This window comes from Salminus brasiliensis, chromosome 14, assembly GCF_030463535.1.
Source record: "Salminus brasiliensis chromosome 14, fSalBra1.hap2, whole genome shotgun sequence".
NCBI classification, from domain to species: Eukaryota; Metazoa; Chordata; class Actinopteri; order Characiformes; family Bryconidae; genus Salminus; species Salminus brasiliensis.
Window position 1 is genome coordinate 16,685,897 of NC_132891.1, and position 14,686 is coordinate 16,700,582.

At 42.9% G+C, this 14,686-nt stretch overlaps 1 protein-coding gene across 2 annotated transcripts in view; it reads left to right on the forward strand.

Moving 5' to 3' along the window:
- nol4lb (nucleolar protein 4-like b) overlaps positions 1-14,686 on the forward strand; it is a 126,562-nt gene that overhangs the window by 29,357 nt on the left and 82,519 nt on the right. Inside the window, exon 4 of one of the 2 annotated variants that reach the window (XM_072696562.1) lies at positions 1,794-1,903. In XM_072696562.1, coding sequence (XP_072552663.1) covers positions 1,794-1,903 — 110 coding nt within the window. Of the gene's footprint in view, positions 1-1,793; positions 1,904-9,898; positions 10,032-14,686 lie in introns of those variants that run through there. The other variant, XM_072696563.1, reaches the window with a different exon arrangement.

Below are 14,686 nucleotides of genomic sequence, written 5' to 3' on the forward strand. Positions count from 1 at the left end.
GTTTTGATTGGTTAGATCCACTCTGTCAGAGATATGCCCTAGAACAGCTACGAAAACACTGCTAGAACATGTTAATGTAGTATCCTGAATTACTATTTTGCTTTATTAATGAATATATAATTATATAAGTTTTACTTTATTACACCTTCTCTGAATGGTTAGAAGGGCCTGACTGCACACCACTGTATAACATATAGTGCAAAGGTAAACATATAGTAAACTTGTATAACAAAGGTGTCCCCTAGGAAATTAAATATATATATTTTAATAATAATAAATATGAATAACCTTCATACACAGAGCAATTGTTTTACCTCACTGTGTCCATTCAGACAGCTCCAAAGCTCCTCATAGGTGTCTAGGTGCAGTCATAGGTGCCTAATGTTAAATCAGATGAGTTGGTGATGCACTTTCACCAGGCTGTCTGGAGATTGTTTGTTAATTTTATTTAGTTATTTATTAATTAATTAATTTATTACTTTCAACCCCAAATTTTATCTCCTGACACTGGGAGAGTGAGATTTGTCTTCTCCCCCACACGCAAGCAGCCATTGCATCTTTTCAAACTCTGAGGAAAGCGTCCAGCACCCAGCTCTGATGCATCAGGACCAGCATTACACTGAAGTGATAAGTGATGAGGGCCATTCATCTGGAGAAAGCAAGGCCAATTGTGCTCTCTTGGGCTCCGGCTGTGGATGGCAGGCAGCATGAACCGGGATGCAATCCTCAGGTCACAGTGGCAGCACCTTAGTCCGCTGGGCCACTCAGAGCCCTACCTGCGTCTGTTCTATGGTGATATTGAGTTATTGATATTCTGTTATTGCTGAGAGAATTGCTTTAATACAATGTGCTTTGGTGCCTAAAACGTCTGCACAGTACTTTAGGCTATATATTGGAATATATACAGCACATTAGTACATATTAGATTTTGAACTGGAATTAGTTTGTATGGAGACTCAATGTTTTCAGAGTATTCAAAGCTTATTGTGTTGAATAACATTTGGGTTATTGAGCCATACAGGTTCCTTCTGTGGCTGATTTCTGTGAGTGGCATTTGTTGCTAGTGCATTACTTAGTTTCTCAGTTCAGATGCATGTTTTGTCTTTCACTGCATTTAGCTAGACCAGGCCTAGCAGTGGCTTTATGTGGAGTGACTAAATGAACACAGGCACACAGACGCACATGATACACAGGACATGAAAACTCACCCTCCATGTGCTCACACACACACATACAAGCATCCAACAACAAATCCATCTTCATTATCATCATCATCACCGCCTAAGCCATTATCATGACCACCTTCGTTCTATCCAAAGTCTATTTATAACCAGCCATTTTTCTTCATTTGGAGAGCCGGACACTTTGGAAATGTTTGGGAAGAACATTTGTGAAAAAAAAAATCTTGCTGCTATGGATGGAGGATGGAGAGTGGGGAGGGGTTTGCATGTGTGAATGCATGCATGTGCTCTTTGCATACGTCTGTGCATTTTGCATATGTATGCTATTATAATTAGGGCATTGGAAATGAAGCATTGTTAATGGGACAAAGGGATGGGGCCGTGTGCATCATAGACTAATTGGGTGAACATGCAGCATGAAGTGCCCTCTAGTGGTGACTGAGAACAGTCACTAATTGCACTCATCAAACAGGGTTCTGTAGTACCAAAAAGGGTTCTTTTATTATTTTTTTGCTTCTGTTAAAGAGCCATATAAAACAGTTTCTCCACAATAGGGCCATTTTTTCGAATGTTTTTTTTGAGTTGTCATTGATCTATTTGTTGTTCTTCCAGAAAATGACCACCCTGCCTCTTTGGTTCCTGATGTTATCGACTACAACATGCCTCTGACCACCACCTACCTGAAACAGATGAAACTGCAATGCATGAACAACAACGAACAGGTAAGTGAGACCCCCGTCTACATTTTTAGATAGGAACCCAGATTCAGATTGCACTGCCATGTTCTGGAGGTCAGATTTCAGGCACTAGCTTGTGTGTTTTTGAGCTCTGTAAACTGCAGGACCATGCATCTGGCATGGGAGTATTGTTGTGTGAATTCAGACATACACCAAGGAATCAAAACCGACTAATACAACAGACTAATATGCTAATGGGCTTCGGACCTGCCGAGGCACAGACTTAACAAGGCCTCTGCAGATCACATGTAGTATCTGGGACAAAGACATTAGCAGCAGATGTTTTAAGTCTGATAATTTGTGCCAATCACATCTACAGGTAAACAATGCATGCATACCCAGCTGTGTCCACATGATGTAAAGGAAAATCTGACTCATTTGATGAATCAACCTTCTTTCATTGCTTCAAAGTGCAGCACTGATGTTTACAGTCTAGGCACAGTTTGCATCACATGTAAGTCGTCATGATATTTTGACTCATTAGTTGACTAATTAGTACAAACACTGCTGGTCTAGTCCTTGTAGAGATGGATATTGCCAATAGAATAGGACTCTCTGAAGCAGATGAACCTATTGGCATCATGACTAATGCCAGGCGTGGGCTATAGGGGTATAAAGCCCCTCAGCATTGAGCTGTGGAGCATTGGAACTGTGTTCTCTGGAATGATAGTGGTGCTCCATCCGATACTTTTGAGAGGAGTCCGGGAGTTTGGGATGAGGTGGGGTGGTGATCATCCAATACCCTGACCTCACTAGCTGAATTCTATCACATCTTCACAGCAAATGCTCCAAAATCTAGTAGAAAGCCTTCCCAGGACAGAGACAGTTACTCAAAGCAGGATTCATTTTTGTGTACCCTCGATTTTAAAAGAAATAAAATAAATGAATGAACAGGTGTCCCAATACTTTTGGCTTTTAGTGTATTTTCTGCCTGGTTGGTATTTGCTATTGCACCAGTGCAGTCTTGTTAATGCGTGGATGCCACCATTCCAGTTGTCTTTTTATGGAAGAGGGCAAGAAGACATGACCGCACTCTTCTCTGCTGCTAAAGAGAGGTGCTTTAATTGCTAATTGCTGCTCGCTTCTTTTTACCACATTTATGTTTAGCTGCCTCTGCCACTGATTTTTCTTCATCTGTCCTCCACTTGTGTACAATGGCACGGAATCTGCTAAACCTGTCAGTCAGATGTGTGTGGGTGGCTAAGTGTGTGTGTATGTGGTTTGATAACCTGAGAGAGAATCAGGGTTAGCTCTTTTCTAATTAACCAGCTCTCTGAGCAGCAGGCTAATTAGCTGAGGTGTGAGGAAAGCAGTGGCGTGCCAATTTACGGCAGGATGCCAAACCAACCTGACAGCTACACAACACCATTCCTGCACATACACACACACACACACACACACACACACCAGATTCCTCCCACTCCACAGTGGCATGTTTATTTTACACTCTAAATCAGTCAGATCTAAATTAGAATTGTAATTGCTGGTCATAGGCCCCAACACGACAGTTTCTTTGTGCTTGCTTTTGTTCCTTTGAAAAATGTCTTTCATGAGTAAAGGATACTTTGTAACTTTGAGGAAAAAAAAAAACTCAAGTCCAAGCTTCACTTGATCTCTATACCCTCCACCTGTAGCACATTGGTAATTGACACCGACTAATTTTATTGTGCTTTGGGTTAGGGATGTTCCAATCCAGTATTTTTATTTTATTTATTTATTTTATGTGTTGGGGAGGGGGACCATTTGGGAGCATACCACACTCAAAAAAAAAATCATCTTAACCAATCACTCATTTAATATTCCATTGGGACTTGTCTATGAAGTCCACTTCCCACCCATGCCACCAACCCCTGGATTTCAGTTCGTTACCAGTACTAATAGGCTGTTTATAAAGCCCTAATAACGTGAGATTGCTTGGGCATTTTCCAAAGCTAAGAAAAGCAGATGAGGTTGGTCAACAGAGCAGGCATTTGAAGGGGATGACTCATATCTCTGTTTACTCTTTCAGGTCCAAGCGGAGTTAGCTTTGCTCTTATCTCGGCTCTGTTCCCTTTCAGTAACTACTTCACTGGAGCTTGAGCTTATCTAAACACTTTATGGGAGACTAAAGTAACTTGAATCGCTAATGGCAACCTGCTGGTACTTCTCTTACACCGGGAGTTGGACTGAGTCACGCCGTTAGCCTGGTCGGTTGCTGAGTGGAGTGCTTTCCTTGGCTAAAAAAATTAAGTTCTAACAGTCCCTGAAAATAACTAGCGTAACATAGGTCTGACACAAGCTGCGTTTGGAACGGTTCACTCATTCACTCTTCACTATATAGAATTTGCACTGACATTACTTACAATTCATAGCTATATTTGTGTATTACTGATGCTCTGATGCACTGATACGTCTGACCAGAGACATTATAAATGAGTCTGACCACTGTTTGAAATATGAATGGTAGTTAGTGAACCTGCAAGGAATGAGATGTTGCACTGAGATTTTGACCAATGCTACAAAATGGCTGACTCACTATATAGTGCACCATTTCTGTACTGGGGAGCATTTCCGAATGCAGCTATAGACCCCGTAACTCACTGACTCGCTCACTCATGCCTGTTGTCTTCTATAATCGGCTACTATGAGTTTTATCAACTGGTCTTTTTCCTTTTGTACAAAGTGCTGGAAAAGATGCACACTAATATTGCACTGAGATACTTCACTATCAGAACTTTTCCAGGCTAAATAAAGTAACGGCTACTTCGGGAGGATAGTGAAGTAATGCTAAAAAGGCAGGGGAGATGCAATGGTTGTGTGTACAGACGGTTGGGGCGATGGGTAGGAGAGCCATGATGGAATGGGTGCTTACTGGATGCTTGGCTAAAAGTCAACCTTGCTACCAGACGCTTTTGTAATCTCATCAGCTAGCTAACCACACACTGTGCCTATTGGACACTGAACACACTGACTCAGAATTTGGTACACATATAAAAACTACAAAAAATAATTTCAGACTAATTGGCAATGCTGAGCTATGCGGCTATGAGCCATCAAAGTCAACCAACCAACCAACCAATAAAGGCAGTGTGAATTAATTCTGAAGCTAAATAACAAGGTTGTAAATGGTACATCTGAGCATTTTTCATATTAGTCATATATAGCATTTAACATAGTCATGTACTTACTGTTTATACATCAAAGACGAAGTTCAAATACTTGATAAATTAATTTTTCCTGGCACCTTTAAGTACAGAGTTATGATACGGGTCTGTAAAACAGCTTGAAGCAAGCAGCGTACCTGCATGGGGATTATAATTTCATGCTTGTGATGAGTAGTATCTGTAATGCCAGTATTTTCACAGGTAACTTACCTGAAAATGGCTGTTATAACAAAACCCAGTAAATGCCATTCTTTTAAACACTTCCTTTACCAAAATATAAAATGTGAAATTGTAGAAACAGCGGGATTCATAGGCATGTTTACAGTAGTTAGGTTAGACTGTATTGTTATCAGTACACTGCATTAGCAGATACTTCAGATCGGGTATCGTATCGGAAGGAGGAAAAGTGGTATTGGTGCATTGGGAAAAACTGTTCTCCATACCAAATGAATTGGTGAGCACATATGTACTGTTTTCACAGTGAGCGAGGCATAGACGTTTTTCAGGAACAGACAGGAATCGAGACAAAGCCCCTGTCCTTGAGTGAAGCCAAAGAGGAGGCGGAGGGGGTTGAGCAACCAGAGGAGATGAGCGCTCCAAGAAAAGTACTTGAACTGGGCACACTTAATTGGACAGATAGGATCAGGTGGGTTAAAAGAGGAAGGGAGAAAAGCAAAGGGAGAAATATTCAGGGGACGCAGAGGAAGGTAAAGAGCAAACGCACACAAACAGAAGGCCGGCATGATGCGAGAAGAGAGAATGGAAGAGGGGAGGATGTGCTCGCAGAGGCTGGCTGGCTGGCATTGCAGGACGTGTGTGTCCAGCGCAATTTAATAAGGGAGGAAATTAGCAGCATCCTTCCTCCAGACTCCAGGCTCCGGCTGCTAACGGGGAGTTGGTGTGTGGCGGTGGAGTGGGGTGGGTATGAGAGGAATTAAAGTGGGAGGGGTTGTTCATTTTCATTTATGGCCTTTTTTTCCCATTTACTGTATCTCCTCCCGAGGAAACTCATTTCATTCTTTCTCTCGTGCCTTCTGAGTCTTTTTTGGTAAGGAACGAGCAGAAGGGATGATGGGACCGGGCCAGTTATAATTGGAGTTTATAGCAAGGCCACAGATAAGACACAACGATCGAGCTGGGAGAGAGAAAGAGGAAGGGGGGGGGGGGGAGAGAAAATGAGGAAATTGAGAGAAAATTAGATGTGCTAGGTTGCGCTGACATTTGTTCAATTAACTAGCTGGATGTTTGTGTGTGTGTGTGTGTGCTGTCAGGAAAGTTCGAAAGTGATCAGAACTAATTTCTCATGTCAGGTTTATTTTTGAGCCATGACATTTTAATCAGTACGTTGATATTTATTCAGTATGAAAGAGCGTATCTTTTAATAAAAATTGACACTTTCTAATCTGCATGCCATATGTTTTGCAGGTTGCATAGGAAATAATTTGATATCTGCGGCTGCTGTTACAGATGTATACAGATACCTCATTGTTGTAGCTATACAGCAGCAGAGGATGCAATGGTAGGCCTGCAGTAAGAGCTTGTCCAGCGAGGCTGTTCTGAGTTAATTATTTATTTATTTATTTTAAATAAGTTGGGTAAATTAGCAAGAATCATAACTTGACTCAGTCAACAGTTTTCTGACCGTAGCTGTTGTTTCTATAGCGACTTTTCAGAGACTTCTCTCCAGGCTTGCTGCTTGTCAGATGTATGAATGTGCAGGGCTGGATTAACCTAGTGGGGTCTAGGGCTCCTGGCCTTCATGGTAAGGGGGACCATGAGAAAGACTGGAAAGGTGAAAAGTGAGCAAAATATCTGGAAAATATATTTTCTTGGCAGTTGGGTGGCATTCACTTTTTTTGTCATAGTGTAAGTTGCGCAAGTAGCACAGATGGGTCTACGGTTACGTTGCTTCCGGGGAATCTCATCCTGCGCTATTTTACTGAAAACCTCACTTTAAAAACACTTCGTCGTTCAATAAATGTTAAACCGTCAGTCTGACGAGTACAAATGTTAGAAGCTGGTTAGCATTAGCTTATTTAGCAGGATAACTACATTTACATTTACCTTTTAAGGCATTTGGCAGACACACTCATCCAGAGCGACTTACAAAAGTGCTTTGCTATTTTTAAGGATAACCTGCTAGTTTGAATAGGCTAAAAATTCAAAGATGTTCTAACTATTTGCTCACAACATAAATTCAAGTCAGGCTTACAGAAAAGCCACTTATAAGCGAATACGAGAATTAATTAATTAATTTATTTATTTATTTTTACAAGCGGTTTTGGAAATGTAGCCCACTCACTTAGTTAGCTAGTCAGCTACAGATTTATTGAGTCAGACAGCTCAGTTCAGCTGCTGTCGACTAACTGCTGAGCTACCCACACAAGTGTAAACATTAAAACTTGTGTCTGCGAGAGAAGTTGAGCGACTGGGGTCTAGAAATAACAAAGATGAATTAAGACCCCCCCCACACCTGTTTTTAGGCTGTGATCTCACCAATCAGTGAGCACCCACGGCGCCCCCACCCTGTGGCTCTCTTAAATGCCAATGGGGAATGAGCCTATTTGGCCATGTACTTGATAGACACGGAACAGAAGTTTGACACATTAGACACATTTGTAATTTTGTAATAGTAATAGTCTTCTTTTTGAGTTCCCATCAGCATGTTTAAATGTAACAGTATTATCATTGTACCACTCAACCCTAGTAGACAGCGGTTTATCCATCTAGATTATTCAGTTGTCCAGACACTGGTGCAAATTTAAGGAGGGAAGGGGGTGCATTTCATATGGTTTTGACATATCTTGTTATTGCTTGTTTTATTTGTTTGGTGCATAAGGCATTTTGAATATTTTCTTTAAGTGAACCATAAATTGAGCTGAACTCTGGAAATCTACGTTAATGGAAATGTTCATTTCTAATGCAGGCAGTGCGAACTGAGTTGCACAGTTTGCGGTGATGAGCCACACCAACAACCACAACCTGCTGTCATCTTTATGATGATTCATACACTCACAGATACGGCATTTTTAAAATTGTCCTGTGTGATTTAAAAAATATATATATATTTTTTTTTATAAAGAAGGACGTTTGAGAATTATGCCCTAGGAATTCTAATATGGAATTAGCCTAAGGAACGTCCCTAGAATGTCCCTGAGAATGTAAACAGTGAGAACTTCACTGTTTTATCATCTAAATGCCCTTCTGTTAGGATTTCAACATTTCACAGCTTAAATGTTAAATTATTTTGTGAAGTTGTGATGTTTGATTCGGCCTGTAGGTGGCAGGTTTCCCAAGCGATTCATGCTGCCATTTACAAAAGTGGCTGTAAGATATTTGGGCTCTCGCCGTCTTGGTTAAGTAATGATACAGGTTTAGTTTCTTATAGCTTTATTTCAACATATCAACAGATATGCCCCCCCCCTACACTTATTTACCTTGCTGTCTGTCTTATTGGTGGATTTATCAAGCCCTGTGTGTCTGTGTGTGATCCTGCGTTTAGGGTGAACTATGCTGTACACACAGTAAATGGCGCTCTTGGGTGGAGGGCTGTGTGGGGGGGGGGGTGCAGTGAGAAACCCCTCCACTGCTGGCTGCAAACAGGCTTTGTAGGCTACATTAAAGAACACGTTTGAAGCGTGCAGCTCATCCTGTGATGCCACGGTAACTAGTGTGATGATGTCATTACAAGTCCTCGTCCAGAAACCATGTATAATGGATATATGGTTTGCCGGCCTTTATACTGTACAACTTAACTTTGTTTAAAAAGGAACTAAAGCTGTGTTCGGTTCAGCGGGGCTTTCAGGTTAACTCTGCTAAAGCTCTGAAGTCTGTTGCCTTAGATTTTCATAGTTTACACTGATGTTCCAGCAGCCCTTGAAGCTCGTACACCCACAAACGCTGCATGTTAGAGAATGAATGAACGGGGCAGAAGTATGGCCGTTGAAGTACAATTGGTTCCAGTCTTGGAGGACCTCAGTCCAGTCCGCTGGTTTAGTGGTGTGTTTGAGCAGGACATTGCGCTGGATAGGCAGCCCTGATTTAAATGCTACCTTGTCGATACAATACCTCAGCCCCAGGTCACATTCTTCTCACTCTCACCACACAAAATGACCTGCCTGGAAGTGGGGCCGATACAGGTGCCAGAACCCATATTTGTTATTGGGTTTATTTAATTTATTATTTAAATAGTTTTTTTTTATTATTATGCTGATAAACGTCTACTTAATAAAGCATGCAGTTCTCGAAATATAGTGACAATATCGATATAAGAATGATCATAATACTGGATTTAGGTATTAGGCATCTACTGCAGCTGTGAGAGCAGCATCGTGGCTGACCCGCTTCTGGGCGGGCATTCAGTTTGGTATGTGGCCCGGGATTGGACTCAGTCCTGGAATCAGTGCTGCTCGCTTGTGGAGCAAGACAGAAGCGAGAGAGAGAGGGTGAGAGAGAGAGGGTGAGAGAGAGAAAAGAGAAGAGCAGGGTGATGGAGACAAAGGGAGAGAGACAGAGGAGAGAGAGAGGTAAAGTTCGAGTAAGAGATAGAGAGAGGTAAAGTTCGAGTGGGAGAGAGAGTTGGAGGCAGAGAGGGGGACGGAGGACGGACAGAGACCCGTTTTACAAGGAGGGACAGATCAAGTGAGAAAGGAAGGGAGGAGGGAGAAACCCAGGTAGAGGGTCCTAGGCGCATTTAACCCTAAATGGCAGCCCACTGTAAACTCCTGTCTGTAGCACGCGGCGTGACGTCAGCGCCCGCGCCCCGCCCCTCCTCAGTTGTGCGGTGGACAGTGAGAGTCGCGCGCGCGCCGCTCCCGCTGCTCTCACTGGCTCGTGCTGAAATATTAAAGCAGAAGAGGCTCGCGCAGGAAGAGCGGTCAGCACGGAGGAGAGGAGAGGAGAGGAGAGAGGGGGGAAAGAGAGGGATAACGCGGATATTCCAGAAAACAAGCTGAGGTGGGGGAAAAAAGGTAAGCGCGCTCGCTTTTGACCCGGCCGTGTTCTGCGCTGTGGAGCGTTAACGTTAAATGGGCGTTTAGCGTGAAGCCACGACAGCGTGTAGGGTTTTGTGGGCGAGAAGCATCGGTCATCACTGGCCGCGTCGTTCGCGTGTCGCAGGTGAAGCTCGTTCACTTCAGGAGAAGCGATGTTTACTCGCTGCGTTTAGATGGTGAAGAAGATGATGATGATGATGATGATGCTGATGTTTTTAGATCATTTCGTGAACGTGCCTCACCGACTCGTCTCAGTGTGTGTGTGTGTGTGTGTGTGTGTTTTTGGATCACTGGTGCAGAAAGTAGCACCGCTGGTGTTTTCTGCTCTCGGAAATATGTGCAGCACTTATTGTTGCTGAGCCGCATTGCTAATGCACAAGAGCGACACCTTTGCAGAGCAGCTTCACCGTAAGACCACTCGCATTAACATGCATGGAGCCTATCCGGGGTTATTGATCATTCTGATCATCGTCCCGACGTTTGGCTGCTTTACATCACGTGCTTTACATTCTTTTCTTGTTTAACGTGACCATCATGTGAATGTTTGCTTGGTGGTTTTGTTGTGGCTTATTCTGATGTTCTGAGCAGGCTAACTTGCATTACTTACTCAACACTGCTGCAAATGAGTTTCCCCTATTAGCCTAAGTAGGCTCAATCTGTAAGCCCGGCTTACATTTATGCAGGGAAAAATTCATCATAGGATTTGTATTTCGCTTCATTTTAATACGTGCATAATCTCTGTGTGGACAGGATCCTCCTCAATTAGCAAACTCTGCCTGGCTAATTACCTTCCCTCAACAAGAACTAAAGTTTGGCCTCTCCTGCTTTGAATGATCTGGATAGTCTGATTTGGAAAGTCACAGGACTGCTTATCCGATCCCATTGTAGAGTGGGATTTACACCCTTAAAATATGGCGTTCTTCAGAAGTTATTTTGGAAAAGCAGTAACCCTATGAATAACAGCTTGAATAGATTATTTGCCCAATTAAATGCCTCAAAAACCTTATTTTAAAGGACCTCTGGCCATATCCCCAAATTACAGTGTTTACAAAAATAGTTTCTAAGCTACTATAATATATTACTGCAATATTACTATAATGGAACTCTCTTTGGTGCTATGTGGACCCCTTTTTTCTAAAAATTCTAGACATACCATCTATATAAGGTTTTCCATCATAGAAAACATACATTGGATAAGAGAGAACAATTTAAGCATTTCAGTGGTTCAGTGTAAAACCATTGCCTTTATTGAAGAACCCTTTTGAAAGGGTGGGATAGAAGACTTCATTGCCTCCTTTTGTGTGCTTCGCCTAAATATGACAAGCACAAAGGGCCTGGGTGTGTTTTATAGCTGATTCAGGGTGCAGTGTGTGTGTGTGTGTGTGTGAGTGTGTGTGTTTTAAGTAGGAACCTTTTAGTACCCATATAGACATTACAATGTTTTTATGTTCTAGTCTTGCGGTCTAGTCTAGTCTTCTGGTTTCTATGCTGCAGAACATGAATTTCAGAAATCAAGAAATAAATGATGTAGGTGTTCAGACTTTGAGAAGAGTTTTAAAAGTCTCAGACTGGTGGAAGAAAAAGCAGCAGTTGTAGAGGAGTGGTCTGTGTTTCCTGGCATAGCTGCTTTATGGAAACTGGATGTGAACAACAGTGAGTTGAGTATTGTTGCTGTAGTCCATATAAGAAGTCTGGGACACATGTTTAGAGCTGCACTTCAAATCCAGAGCAGTGTGGCAGTGGGTCAAACAGTACACTCACTCAATGTCTCTCGCTCTCTTTCTCTCTCGCTCTCTCGCTCTTTCTCGTGCAAGCTCTTTCTCATGCTCTCTCTTGCACTCTCGCCCACTCCCTGAATCTGTCGATCTATCTGTCTATGTATGCACATAATACTTTCTCTTCCTCCCTGACTCTTCAAAGTCTTCTTTTTTTTTTTTTTTAATTCATCATGGCTCACGATGAAATGCTAATCCGTTATAGCCGTGCCTTTCCAAAATCACTTCTATCAGGGTTGCGATCGCCTGATTGCAGATTGGTGTGTAAGTAAATACTAGAGTACGAGAGTGCATAGTCCATCTTAGTGAGCGAAGGGTTAAAGGCTTTAAAACCCTCTTTATCATGTGCTGCCTTCTGCCAGAGCTTCACGAGGATAAAGCCTTCCAAAATAAAATCACTTTCCTAACCCCTGCGCCAGCCTGTCCAGCAGGAGGGAGGCTTCCTGACCCATAATCCGTCCCTAGAGCAAAGCTGCGTGGCAGCCACTATCTCTCCCCTTCCCTCTTCCTTCTCTATCGTCCTTTTTCTACTACTCCACTTTAGCCCTTTTCTCCCTACTGGATCGTTGTACACTCTTTATCCCTCTCTCTCCCTCAGTCACTGTCTCTTTTTGTCTCTCTCTCCTGGGCTTTTTTTTATTATTATTTTTTTATGTTCCCTTGCCCTGTCCCCTCTTTCCTCTCCCTCTCCCTTGCTCCACCCTCTCTCTGTCCCTTCGCTCATTGTTCTTTGTCTTCTTCATCTGCATTCTACTGAACGTTCCATTCTGCCTCTCAGAGGGCCTGTACCACCCTACGCTCTTCTCTACAAATTGCTCCGGAGCCTGGCATCAAGTTCGGAGCGTTGCAGACACATTTGGGATTTCTCTGAGATCTTCTCCGAGCAGCACAGCACCGCATACTAATCAGAGGTGCATTTTTTTTTTTTTTTTTTTTTTTTTTTTTTTTTTGGGCAATTAATTTTTTCCCTTGTGGGCGCATTAACTGCCGGTGGTCTAAATTGAAAATGGTCACATTTGAGCTTCACTTGAGTTCTTCATTATCCCTAGCTGCTGTGTAGTTCTCTCTCTCTCTCTCTCTCTCTCTCGCGCGCACACACACCACAACTCCCAAAGCAAAATTTTTGGCATGTTTGGTGGTGAGGAAAGCCAGTCTTTCATTTGTTTGTTTGTGTGTTTCCTTCCCAGCTCATGTGAGCGGTGAGTTAACCGATGAGACACATTCCCGTGAAGTGCCGTGTAATTTCCTGTCTTTCCACGGCTCGTTTCCTCTCAGGCAGTATGTGCTGAGACCCAGGGGCCAATATGGGATGTGACATACAGGCTCCCTGTTGCCCTCTTGCTTCACATGGCTGCTCTGCACTCGTCTGGTGCTGCCCGCGGTGCGTTGTGCGCAAGGCTCAGTCAGCGGAACTTGTAGACCCTCTCAAGGCCGCCTAAGAGGAGCAGCTGCTCACCCTTTTCTCATAAAGATAAAAGAGCTAAAGGGTTCTTTGGAGCAGTGCCACAGAAACCTTTCCTCGAAACCTTTCAATTAAAGAGTTCTTCAGAGAACTGTTCTTGTAACCTGTGTGAGCCTCCACGTAATGTCAGATGTCAAAACTTACGAACCTTTACATGGTAGAAGCTGCCTAAACTTTACAAAGGTTCTTGCAGATCACACACCAAGAGAACCATAAGTGGCTCTTCTCTGTCAGTTCTCCAAAGAACCCTTGTGGCTCCGTGTCTGTTAAAGATGTTGCTGCTTTGCCACTGCTCTTAATGCACATTGTGCCAGCTATTCCTGGTGACACGGACAGTTCCCAGTTCCCTGCAGTAGCCTGCAGCTGCTTCCTGGCTGTGACCTACTGGGGTTTAATCTGTGCCTTATTTGTAGGCTCATTCACAGAGGGAGAGAAAGGAGTCAGTGGTAGTCCATTGAGCGAGCCCACCACGACCGGCTGGATTTAAGGAAAAACAGTGGCAGGATCGGCAGTAATCTGAGAGTACGCCTGTTGGATTTTTAAAGTGATCTTATGAGGCTTTGCCAGACATCTGCTTCATAATCTGCTGCAGTGGTGCCCATTAAACAGTTAAAGTGGGCATAAGGAAATACCCATGATCGTTTGCCGTGGTGTAATGCTGTGATGTGCCTGCCTTGTCTTTGTGCGAGGACCAGTATGACTGATCGAAACACCGCACTACACATTAATGCTGGGCGATATGACCTCCAATTAGTATCACGATTCATTGAACCTTACTAACATAATACAAAAATGGAACAAAATAATCGACAAGGGCAAGATATATATCATGGTTCTGATTGTCGAATTGTGATGAATTGCTCAGCCCTTCTACACACCATCAAACACAGAATACACTGAAACAGTTTGCTTAACCCTTTAACTTCGCTATACCTCAAGTGTGTTTAAATGATTCTTTTACTCTATTATATTCTGAGCCCTGTAATTGAATAAGAGATGAGAAAACATTGGAAAACCCCATCCCAGCCTCTCTTTAGTTGTTTTACCCTAGGTTTCTTCTAGTATCGCAATCCAGACTTCTGTTTGTCCTACTTTGACCGGAACAGGCCATTTGACTGACATGCAAAAAGACCAACCATATACTTTTGTTTAAGAAAGACATGTAGGGAACGTGTTGTATAAAACAGAGTGGTTTGTGTTATAAAGTATCAAGGTGCACTATGTGGACAAATGTATTGGGACTGCCTATTCATTGGTTCTTCTGAAATGAAGTATATTAAAGAGTCCAGGGAAAGCTTTCTACTTGAAACGACAAGGACGTTAGTGAGGTCTGAATGTTTAGTGATCACCACCCACAAGTATTGGACGAAGCAGCAACACCCCCCCCCCCCCCC